General features: G+C 41.6%; 1 protein-coding gene across 1 annotated transcript; it reads right to left on the reverse strand.

Moving 5' to 3' along the window:
• Positions 1-654: 654 nt before the first annotated feature.
• On the reverse strand, positions 655-4,911 carry LOC115158120 (guanidinoacetate N-methyltransferase). The gene is made up of 6 exons (XM_029706680.1): positions 4,645-4,911; positions 3,585-3,730; positions 3,426-3,489; positions 3,244-3,311; positions 2,825-2,935; positions 655-923 (listed from the first exon to the last, which is right to left on the reverse strand). The coding sequence occupies exons 1-6, from the start codon at positions 4,817-4,819 to the stop codon at positions 783-785; spliced, it is 705 nt and encodes a 234-aa protein (XP_029562540.1). The 5' UTR covers positions 4,820-4,911; the 3' UTR covers positions 655-782.
• Between the last annotated feature and the right edge of the window lie 8,317 nt (positions 4,912-13,228).

Raw genomic sequence — 13,228 nt, forward strand, 5'->3', positions numbered from 1 at the left:
CTTTAAAATGTGCACTTTTGACAACACAATGCCACAGATGTCCCAAGTTTTGAGGGAGCGTGCAATTGGCATGCTGACTGCAGGAATATCCAACAGCGCTGTTGGCAGAAAATGTTAATTTCTCTACCATTAACCAACCGCCTCCAATGTTGTTTTAGAGAATTTGGCAGTAAATTCAACTGGCCTCACAACCGTAGAGCATGTTTAACCACACCAGTCCAGGACCTCCACATCTGGCTTCTTCACATGCGGCATCGTCTGAGGGGGGTATTGAGTATTTCTGTCCATAATTAAGCCCTTTTGTGGGGAGAAACGAACAAAAAAAACTCCCAACTACATCGCACAGTTCAGGCTTGATTTAGCTCTAGAGAAACCTAGCATCGAGCTCACAGGAAAACCCCAAAACTAAATGGAATTCAAATAAATCGGTCAATTAGTTGTTTAAAAAAATGAAAATAACTGAAGTTTGGTTAATCGCTCAGCACTAATAATTGGACAAAAGATCAGAATTGGACTGCCTGTGTGGTATGCAAAATGCTTGTTAACGTTGCAATACAGTTCAAATGTAATGCATTCTGTGACAAATTGCAAGAGGTGCACAATTGTTAGAGGTGATACCCAAACATTCATTTTGACAGAAGAAAATAGAGTTGATGTGATTTAAATTGGTTTATTGAAAGATGGACATCCCTGAGTGCTTATGGATTTGACAGTAAACTAATGTGGCTTTTTAAAATACAGGCACTTAAGGAATAAAGACATTGCAGTGGCACCAAGCCATTTCACTCTTTCAGAATGGTGGGAGTAATCATCTTGCGGAAGGCATAGTATTTGCATTCGCTTGGGGGGACAATATCCATGGTTGTGGTGCTAATCATCTCCTTCTTGAAGCCAGCCTCGAGCAGTTGAGGCATCTGGGTCTCCTGAAAATCATTAACACAAGATCTGGTCTGTATTGTGGACCTGCATCACACATTATGGGGCCATTTAACCCTTTACACTTGTGGAAAATTGGCCTATGTGAATAGTGCCAAATTGAAACATTTCTGTCAGAAGAAACATAAAAAGCATATGCATGACCATGGTAGCAATTGAAAGAACACTGGGGATTATGGGGAAATAATCAGCCCAAAGGTGAGGACACAACAGTTCACCTGACACGACTGAATCCAAACAAACTTGATTTTATATGCATTTTACATTTACTGTACTTTTCGCAGCATTTGTCAACGAAATCGGAAAATACGCTGGATACAAATCAGTAACATAAGAATATTCATGCCAATTTTGGGGTAGCTGCAACATAACAAAATTCTTACAAGTGTGAGTGAGAGGTCTAACTGGTGTCTACAAGTGGACACTTGTCCAAACTGCACAGTTCCTAAGTAATTTCAATGCACTTTTATGACTCATGGAAAGAGCCTTCAACTATAAGATGCTTGTTTGAGCTCTCCTAGCTTTGCCATTGAGGAACTGAAGCTGGAATACTTGTAGTTTTTTGTTTTGAACACAGCCTTGTGTCCCCAAAAATCACAATTACTATTTACACAATCCAGAAACATTTCATTATAAATCGCAATCTGGGTCAGGTGAGCATCAATTGAAAGCTTATTCAATTGCCAACATGACTAGCGAAGTTATAAAAGACAATCTTACAGTGTTAGGCTTTCACAAGGCACTTAAGACAAACATAATACATTTGGTGCGCGTAGAATGGAGTCATGAGTGCATGTTCTCGGCAAATTTTCTTCACAATATGACATTCTGTCCAGGACAACCCAGGGTATGACACATCTTTGTAACTGTACATCAAACATATCGATCATAAATGTTGCTACTTTAAAATGCCATGAGTTTTCAAACATGGAAATGTGATGTGCACATAATGTTGGTGTGTGGTTTGCTTGTATGACATCAAAGCGGTATTTATTATAGTCCTCAACATCTCATCTTTCTATATACAGCATTCAGACAACAACAAATGTGGGCATCTTTTTTTTGTGTGGTACACACACTTAGAACGGCTGTCAGTTGAATCCCATAAAGCGCTGTAAATTGAAGAGCCTGAACTCTGACGTCATATATGGTACAGTAGGTTACTGTACAGCCACTGAGTTCCAATTTAGGCACTTATCAGTGACCAAATCTGCAATTTTCAACCAGTATACGGGATGATAGGGGCTGTGAGTTTAAAGGGTTACGCAGTGAGTTTAAAGGGTTACGCAGTTGCAGTTCAGGTACAATTTATCATTAACCTTTGTTTAGCCAAGAAAGGTAATTGAGGACAGATTTTCTAACAGTGCCAGGACCAAGTGCAATAAAAATGGTATTAGTAGATATACAGTAATTGGTTTAGTTTGTCTAAGTAATCACGTCACCCCACACAGGACTGGAATCAATCAGGTTGTGAATTTGATTTTCATAGTTTTGAAATAAAATTATGAAACATTTGTGATCAAGTGTACACTTTGATGTACTGTAAAAAAAAATTTTAAAAAACATGCAGCAGGAAAATTAGTTAGTACTGTAGCTACAGACATACCAAATAAGCAGAGTGCAACACGGACAAAGTCACTGTACATGAAACTAATGGGTTAATGGTTGAATGAACATCAAACCAAACAATATTGAGGGCCACACGTGAAATTACCTGTAATACCACAGTAACTATCAGTGATATACCTGTAAGTACTATCTGGCAGAAGGGCAGAATGTGCGCAAAGGAATGAAATGTGTCGAGCCCGAGAAGGAACACGTGTAGCCTACCCATGCACCTCAGAGAGAGATGAGGTGTTGATCATTGACTGGCTGAAAGGCGGCTCACCTGGAACATGTTGTCGATGTTGTCATATTTGGTCTTGAGAAGTTCACCCCAGGAGGTCAGGTTACAGTAGGTGAGAACGCCACCTGGCTTCAGCAGCCTGTGGGCATGGCCCTAATGAGACACAATTCAACAATTGCACTATTAATGGAAACGTTAGCTCGTCATTGTGGAACGATAGGCAATGTTTGTTTCAAGTGATAGGGATCAGATTCCATTAAGAAATATCTTATTCTATTTGGATTCATGTCTGTAAACGTCTGCCATATGTTTGCGTTGGATACAGCTATGATATCATATATGATGCCAAACATTTGTGTGTTTTATAGTCTTTATTACAGGGGAAATCCCACTCCTCTGTTGGTTCCTGTGCTTTTGCTGATATGTTCGTAATGTGCAGCCTTGGTCATCGAAGTACTTACCTTGATGAAATCAAACTGGTGAGTGTGCCATGTGTCTTCAGACAGAGGGTATGTGTCGTACAGAATGCCTTTGATAGAAGAGGCATAATTACAACTACATGCATATCTGAAGCAATTTACTCACTGAAGAATATAAAATATTCAATAATGGATATGCCAATAGAATGCATTTTGAAACTTACCATCAAAGTGGTTGTCAGGCAGGCCGCCCACTACATCCTCCCACAGTCCTTTGAGGGGCACAATCTGTGAGTGGAGAAGAATTTAGGTTAATTTCAGTCACATTAAAAAGGAGGGAAAGTCTGAATAGAACCTAATGTGAAGTTGAAGATTTGTCTCACTTTATGTGGCTGAACCTTGGCCCACTCCTGCAATCTCGCGAACACACCATCATTGCACTCAATGATCCAGTGCTCCTCGATGGGGAAGGACTCGACTTTAGTTGCGGCGATGGCCATGCCAAACCCAATCTCCAGAACCCGTCCACCTGTGGGACAAAGCAGAACAAGCATCTCAATTTGTGTTTAAGTATCTACCTGTATTGAAGTGTTTTCAAATGTTCTACCTTTATCCCAGTGCTGTGGCACCTTTCACGAAAAGCAAAACTAATAATGCACAATTTTTGTTTGTTATTTAAGGATTCTCAAATGAATGTTTGGGGAAAACGGCACGTGATAGATGGCCTGTGGCCACTTGGAGTTCCACAGAGTAGTCTTTCTGTAATGTGTAAAAATAGATTAGAAAAATACCATTTTGTTTTGCCTCACCCTTTAGGCTACTACTCTTATCAACTGGCAAATTGCCACCAAAGATGTGTATTTTCCAATAGACATTGCCAAAGCTATATAAAGACAAACATACACTATTTACTAGAACTGGTCATATTGTATTTAGAACCAAACTGTTCTCATTGGGCCACATTCCTCCATGCAGCAACATGGGCGCTATGGTGACGTGAGTGCGCAAACAACTCTAAACGTTTACGCAACTTTAACGTAGCCTAATGTATATTTATTTTAAGTATCAGTGATCATCATGAAACTTCTTGAATGATATGCGGTGATAAATTATTGACACTCCCCAGCAAGTGCGCATTTGTCACGGTTCAATTGGTAGAGTAACACCTGCTGCAACCACAAGCCATGATATCCAACTCCGCCATGCTTTTAAACATAACGTGCATTGAGAGGAACGTCGCATATAAACTGTAAACGCATTGGTTTCATGAACTTTTCCTAACGTCTGCTGATTGGTCTATTTGTTTTACACATTTGTAAGGAACATGAATTACAGTCAGGTAAAATGTTATTATGGAACTATATCATAGAGTACCAAAATCCACACTGTCTAGTCGTCCTGTGCGTTCATATGGCCCACTAGCTTGCACATTGTGTGTTGTACCTTTTGAGGAGGCTACAATTGCCAGCGAGTGCATGTACGGAGTCTCCCAACGTTCCATAACGGGCTTGCCCAAAATCTCGAGATGAGTGTCGGTCTCATTGTAACCAGCACCAGCGTCGTGCCAGCCAGCTTTGCAGTCTTCTCCCTTGGAAAATATGGGTTGTGCCGTAGTCATTTTGGTGGTTGGCTTTCTTTATTAGATGGGGGTGGACGGAGTTGCTGTCTCCACGTCGTGGCAGAGGAAGGACAGATTTTGTTGCGGTGGGGATTTATATGGGTCAGAAGTGCTGACTATGCAAGACGTCAACGAGGCGTGGGCATAGACATTAGGCTTGCTACTGTTGGTCAATAAGTGGCATTCCAAGGAGTAGCCGGGTCAATGAAGTCCTAAGTGTCGAAAGCTGAGAGAAAACATGATACACTGATTGTATTTTCATAATCATGGCATATTGTAGTCTGTTTTACAACATTGCAGTGTGCCCTATTAGTCTACTTAAACTTAATCTCCCCTGGAAAAAAGCGTCTAGACATTATTTCCCCATGCTTCTTGCCTAGCATTTGGTTTAATACAGCTGGGGTTCAAGTGGCACTCCAGTCTGCTTTTCACCTAATTTATCACCTGGTTTACTTAACAAAAGGCACATCTCAATAGGTGGTCCAGGTAAATCATGACATGCACAAGTGGGAGGGGTTTCCTTTTAGTTTTTTATTGCTCCTTGAGCAAGGGAGGAGGCCGATGACATCACGACTTCCCATCAAACCAACTCCTTGAATGACCTACTCCTTGAAGTTTGTAGTTGTCTAAAAATCACTATTTTGCTCAGGACAAAAACTGTATTACCCTTTAGTGTGTGTACTTTACTGTATTTATACTTGGGATATCACTTTCAACAGGAAAATGACAAAAATCATTGGACATTTGTTTTTGCTCAAGCCTTGTGTGCCTATCCCACCCGTGCAACATGTTGCATTTTTTGTATTGTTTTGCGATCTCCACCATGCCATGCGAACGTGGCAAGATTGACAGCTTTTCTGATCCAGGAAAATTCATTCATCAGGGTCATTATAATGGCAATATCCAAAGAATTGGCAATAGAAATGAAGGTTAAAAAAATGAAAACGTTTCAGCTGCTTGATGTGAATGTGTGTTAGCTAGCTAGCAAAGGAAAAGTAACGTTAGCCTTGCTAGATACCGTTATTTTATACCTCAGCGCTAGCTACCCTTATGAAAAATATCCCATTGGATCGTCTATAACTATACAGAACAAAAATATAAATGTAACATGTTAAGTGTTGGTCCCATGTTTCATGTTCTGAAATGAAATATTTTCCAAAAATATTAAATCCCTGTTAGTGAGCATTTCTGTTAGTGACCATTTCTACTTTGCCAAGATAATCCATCCACTTGACAGGTGTGGTATATCAAGAAGCTGATTAAACAGCATGATCATTACACAGGTGCACCTTGTGCTGGGGGCAATAAAAAGCCACTTTAAAATATGCAGTTTTGTCACACAACATAATGCCACAGATGTCACAAGTTTTGATGGATCGTGCAATTGGCATGCTGACTGCAGGAATGTCCATCAGAATTGTTGCCAGAGAATTTAATGTTCACGTCTCTACCATAAGCCGCCTCCAATGTCGTTTTAGAGAATTTGGCAGTAGGTCTAACCGGCCTCACATCTGCAGACCATGTGTAACCACGCCAGCCCAGGACCTCCATATCTGGCTTCTTCACCTGCCGGATCATCTGAGACCAGCCACCTGGACAGCTGATGAAACTGCCTGATGCAGGACTCTAGGGGGATGGGAGAGAGACTGACTGAAACATTCACACCTCCATTAATCCCTAAGTGGTTTCCTTTCTCCCCGGCAACTGAGTTAAGAAGGACACCTGTATCTTTGTAGTGACTAGGTGTATTGATACACCATCCAAAGTGCAATTAATAACTTAACCACACTCAAAGGGATATTCAATATCTGCTTGTTTTATTTCTACCCATCTACCAATACTGTAGGTGCCCTTTTTTGTGAGATATTGGCAAACCTCCCTGGTCTTTGTGGTTGAATCTGTTTGAAATGCACTGCTCGACTGAGGGACCTTAATTAAAATTATATGTGTGGGGTACAGAGATGAGGTAGTCATTTAAAAAATCATGTTATACGCTATTATTGCACACAGAGTAAGTCCATGCAACTTATTATGTGACTTGTTAAGCACATTTTTACTCCTGAACTTAATTTAGGCTTGCCATAACAAAGGGGTTGAATACTTATTCACTCAAGACATTTTAGCTTTTCGTTTTCAATTAATTTGTAAACATTTAGCAAAAAATGTTGTCCATATTTTCCTGTGATGTTGATGCTTTTATCTGATGTTAAATGGGCAATCTGCAGTTACTACATCCATTTTTGGACATATCATTTAAGGATATGTACCCATTGATTCTTGAAGAATATAACATATAAATGCATCATGAGCTTAGTTTAACTGTCATACCCCATCATAACCTGAAATATGAGCATGTTTTACTCCAATGTTTGTAAACAAGTATCCTATTTTTTGAAAATCGTTAGTCCACATGTCAAGTGTAATTGCCCCAATGTATTTACCCAAGTTCTCTCTCAACTCCAGGACCACCCTCCAGCAGATTTTTTTTGTCTGATGCAGGACTCTAGGGCGATAGGAGAGAGACTGACAAACATTCACACCTCCATTAATTTACAAAAGGTTACTCTAATAGCTTGGCTAGGTGTGAAAACCCCCCCATTTTGTTCCACAGTTCAGACTACCGATAGATGCTGCAGTCAGTCAGAGTTGAGTCCTATTGTAAAGTGTAGCCTGATGACCAAAAAAGGTCTAACTTGCAATATATTCGAGGCTTAAGTACTCTAAAGTTTTACATTTCTAGCTCAATATCACAGACCAATTTTGCCCTAACGAAAAAAGGCATCAACCCCCTACAAATATATTCATTTATTATAATCCACATAATAATTCAAACTAAATTAGCTGTAGCGAGAGGAGAGAGACTGCATGCTAAAGGCAATCAGAAAGAATGTGTCTTTAACCCTGCATTATAATATAACTTATTTTGAATGAAAGCAGAAGCCAGGCTTCTGTTCCTGCTTCTGTTGCCTATTTGAGTGTTTGTTTAATAACCTACTGATTCTGTGATCACCAAGCCTCACGCAACCGCAAAATGTTGAATAAAGCAATTTCACAAATCTGGCTGTTTTTAAACTTTGCTATGCTGCATTAAAGGCTTTTTTATTAGAAATGTATAGCTTTTTGTAAAAAAACTCTTCTAATATACACATTTCTGATATTCTGAGAATATGGCAACCACATTCTGGGTATTTTTTTAATTTAACCTTTATGTAACGAGGCAAGTCAGTTAATAACAAATTCTTATTTACAATGACAGCCGACCCCGGCCAAACCCTCCCCTAACCCGGACGACGCTGGGCCAATTGTGCGCCGCCCTATGGGACTTCCGATCACTGCCGGTTGTGATCTATCAAAAATAATGACATTAACATATATTGCAAGAACATGAAAATAGGGTGACTCCCTTAGCGGATCTCAAACCTAGACCACCAGCACCAATGACGCACACTCTAACCACTGTCCCAATAAGGGATATCTCAAGGGCAGAGCTTCCCAAACCTTTTTGGCCTGTGACCCCATTTTGATATCAATACATTTTCGCCACCCCACCATGTGGAGAAATTGATGGAATCAATGGCCAATGTTTACTTTTTAATTGAGACTATGAGAGTCTATTAAAAATCAGTCTGATAGTACTTTTGACAGTATTTAAATCTGAAGGAAGTATGGTTTAGAGTGACTGAAATGCAGAAAGGTATTGGGAAGTTCAGAAAATCATCAGGCAATAATTTTGTCTGATCTTCTGAGAATAGAACATCATCATTGATGATGTTCTTTTCCAACCAGTCTGATTGGACGCCTTTTCTAATGAGTCCTGCGAAGCTTGTGGGCATTGTCGAGGGAAACATACATGTTCCTGAGAGGCTTCTCTTTCAGTGATGGGGTCATAATATTTTGTAGCTTAAATGTTCAAAAGATAGAGCCAGATCTGTAGGAAGACAACAGAAACCACTCTGTTTATTACAACCGCATCTAGCGGCTACCAGATGTTACTAAAATAACAAGCGCAATTTTTGTTTTTGTTTGTTTCTCTCGCAACCCCATTTTCAAATCAGGCAACATCACATGAGGTCCTTCCCAACCCCTGGTTTGGGAAACGCTGCTCTAGGTCATGTGCTTATTAGGACAGTATATTTAGGAGCTGTCCAGAAGAAACCTTTGGTGCTTAGAAGTTTGTGAGGATTTCAGGGGCCAAGCCAAATTTATTCAGCCTCCTAAGGTTGAAGATGCGCTGTTCTTATCCTCCTATATCTATTTGCTGCCTTCGAAACAGTGAACCATCAGATCCTCCTCTCCACCCTCTCAGGGCTGGACGTCTCAGCCTCTGCACACTCTTGGATTGCATCCAACCTGGCAGGCCGTTCCTACCAGGTGACACGGAGAAGATCTGTGTCTGCACCACGTACTCGCACTACTGGTGTCCCCCAGGGCACAGTTCTAGGCCCTCTCTACTTCTCTCTATATACCAAGTCACTCGGCTCCGTCATATCCTCACATGGTCTCTCCTATCATTGCTATGAGGATGACACTCAACTACTTTTCTCTTTCCCCACTTCTGACACCCAGGTGGCGACACACATCTCTGCATGCCTAGCAGATATCTCAGCTTGGATGACGGCTCACCACCTCAAGCAGTGGAGGCTGCTGAGGGGAGGATGGCTCATAATAATGTCCAGAATATAGTGAATCACTCCATTCCAGCCATTACACTCCATTCCAGCATTATAATGAGCCGTCCTCCCCTCAGCAGCCTCCGCTGACGCCAAGCTCAACCTCGACAAGACGGAGCTGCCCTACTCCAAGACATCTCCATCACAGGTTGAAACTCCATGGTGTCCCCCTCCCAGAGTGCAAAGAACGTCGGCTTAACCCTGGACAACACCCTGTCGTTCTCTGCAAACATCAAAGCAGTAACTCGCTCCTGCAGGTTCATGCTCTACAACATCCATAGAGTAGGACCTTACCTCACACCGGAAGCAGCGCAGGTCCTATTCCAGGTACATGTCATATCCCGTCTGGACTACTGCGATTCGCTGTTGGCTGGGCTCCCCGCTTGTGCCATTAAACCCCTGCAACTTATCCAGAACGCTGCAGCCTGCTTGGTGTTCAACCTTCCCAAGTTTTCCCATGTCATCCCGCTCCTCTGCACACTCCACTAGCTTCCAGTTGAAGCTCGCATCCACTACAAGACCATGTTACTTCCCTACGGAGCAGCAAGATGAACTGCCCTTCCCTACCTTCAGGCTATACTCAAACCCTACACCCCAACCAGAGCCCTCCGTTCTGCCACCTCTGGTCTCTTGTCCCTTCCACTCAGCGCAGTCCAAACTCTTCTCTGTGCTGGCACCCCAATGGTGGAACCAGCTTCCTCCTTAAACTAGGACAGCAGAGTCCCTTCCCTTCTTCAGAAAACATCTGAAACCCTACGTCTTCAAAGAGTATCTTAAATAATCCCACAGCCCCCCCCTCGCGCCACCTCCTCACCCCAACCCCCAAATAGAAAATGATAAAAAATAGCCTTTTGTGTACTAACAATCGCACTTGATTACTCCCCACCCTTAATAGCTCTGACTTTACTGATAGCTAATTTATTGAGGAAAAAATGTATTTACTATGACTGTGACATGTGATTGTCCCACCTAGCTATCTTAAGATGAAAGCACTAACTGTAAGTAGCTCTGGATAAGAGCGTCTACTAAATGACTAAAATGTAAATGTAAAATGTTGCACCTTTTTCACTACACTGTCTGTGTGGATGGACCATTTTAAGATGTCAGTGATGTGTATACCGAGAAACTTGAAGCTTTTCATCCTCTCCACTGCGACCCCATCGATGTGGATGGGGGCGTGCTCCCTCTGCTGTCTCCTGAAGTCCATGATCAGCTCCTTTGTTTTGTTGAGGGAGAGGTTATTTTCCTGGCACCACTCCATCAGGGCCCTCACCTCCTCCATGTAGGCTGTCTCATCGTTGTTGGTAATCAGGTCTACCACTGTTTTTTGATGATTTACTTGGAGAAGTGTGTGGCCACACAGTCATGGGTGAACAGGGAGTACAGGAGGGGGCTGAGCAAGCACCCTTGTGGGGCCCTAGTGTTGAGGATCAGCGTAGCAGAGGTTTTGTTGCCTACCTTCTGGGGATGGTCAGGAAATACAGGACCCAGTTGCACAGGGTGGGGTTCAGACTCTGGGCACTGAGCTTAGTGATGAGCTTGAAGGGCACTATGGTGTTGAAAGCTGAGCTGTAGTCGATGAACAGCGGTCTTACATTCACTTAATAGTGCCACTTTTAATAATGTTTACATATCTTGCATTACTCACATCATATGTACAGTTGAAGTCAGAAGTTTACATACACTTAGGTTGGAGTCATTAAAACTAGTTTTTCAACCACTCCACACATTTCTTGTTAACAAACTAGTTTTAGCAAGTTGGTTAGGACATCTACTTTGTGCATGACACATGTAATTTTTCCAACAATTATTTACGGACAGATTATTTCACTTAAAGTTCACTGTATCGCAATTCCAGTGGGTCAGAAGTTTACATACACTAAGTTGACTGTACCTTTAAACAGCTTGGAAAATTCCAGAAAATTATGTCATGGCTTTAGATGCTTCTGATAGGCTAATTGACATCATTTGAGTCAATTGGAGGTGTACCTGTGGATGTATTTCAAGGCCTACCTTCAAACTCACTGCCTCTTTGCTTGACATCATGGGAAAACCAAAAGAAATCAGCCAAGATCTCTGAAAAAAATTGTAGAACTCCACAAGTCTGGTTCATCCTTGGGAGCAATTTCCAAACGCCTGAAGGTACCACGTTCATCTGTACAAACAATAGTATGCAAGTATAAACACCATGGGACCACGTAGCCGTCTTACCGCTCGGGAAGGAGACGCATTCTGTCTCCTAGAGATGAACGTACTTTGGTGCAAAAAGGGCAAATCAATCCCAGAACAACAGCAAAGGACCTTGTGAAGATGCTGGAGGAAACGGGTACAAAAGTATCTATATCCACAGTAAAACCAGTCCTACATCGACATAACCTGAAAGGCCTCTCAGTAAGGAAGAAGCCACTGCTCCAAAACCGCCATAAAAAAAGCCAGACTACGGTTTGCAACTGCAAATGGGGACAAAGATCGTACTTTTTGGAGAAATATCCTCTCGTCTGATGAAACAAAAATAGAACTGTTTGGCCATACTGACCATTATGTTTGGAGGAAATAGGGGGAGGCTTGCAAGCCGAAGAACACCATCCCAACCGTGAAGCACGGGGGTGGCAGCATCATGTTGTGGGGGTGCTTTGCTGCAGGAGGGACTGGGGCACTTCACAAAATAGATGGCATCATGAGGGAGGACAATTATGTGGATATATTGAAGCAACATCAGTCAGGAAGTTAAAGCTTGGTCGCAAATGGGTCTTACAAATGTATAATGACACCAAGCATACTTCCAAAGTTGTGGCAAAATGGCTTAAGGACAACAAAATCAAGGTATTGGAGTGGCCATCACAAAGCCCTGACCCCAATCCCATAGACAATTTGTGGCCAGAACTGAAGAAGCATGTGTGAGCAAGGCCTACAAATCTGACTCAGTTACACCAGCTCTGTCAGGAGGAATGGGCCAAAATTCACTCAATTTATTGTGGGAAGCTTGTGGAAGGCTACCCAAAATGTTTGACCCAAGTTAAACAATTTAAAGGCAATGCTACCAAATACTAATTGAGTGTATGTAAACTTCTGACCCACTGGGAATGTGATGAAAGAAATAAAAGCTGAAATAAATCATTCTCTCAACTAATATTCTGACGTTTCACATTCTTAAAATAAAGTGGTGATCCTAACTGACCCAAGACAGGGAATTTTTACTAGGATAAAATGTCAGGAATTGTGAAAAACTGAGTTTATATGTATTTGGCTAAGGTGTATGTAAACTTCTGACTTCAACTGTAGGTAATTCCTCTTGCCCAGATGGGATAGGGTAGTGTACAGTGCTATGGCGATTGTGTCATCCGTGGATATGTTGGGGCGGTATGCAAATTGTAGTGGATCTAGGGTGTTGGGTAAGGTGGAGATTATATGATCCTTAACTAGCCTGTCTGTACATTAGTGCTGAGCGATTAACTGAAATGTCTGCTGTTTTTAATTGACGGACGTTTGTTAACTTATTTGAAATTTATTTCGTTTTTTATTTTGCAGTGAGGTCAATGCACAGTTTCTGTAGCTATAAATCAGATCAAGCAACAACAAAAAATAGATCAAGCGATGTAGTAGGGAGTTGTATTTTCCAACAGGCCAATTTTAGCGCAAAAAACTTGGTACGTGACTACAATGGCCATAATCCATTGCGCGCATGCCTACTTGTCAATTCTGTGTGGTGCACTGAACTATAATATGAACATTTGGAGCA

Source organism: Salmo trutta, chromosome 22 (genome assembly GCF_901001165.1).
Source record: "Salmo trutta chromosome 22, fSalTru1.1, whole genome shotgun sequence".
Lineage (NCBI taxonomy): Eukaryota > Metazoa > Chordata > Actinopteri > Salmoniformes > Salmonidae > Salmo > Salmo trutta.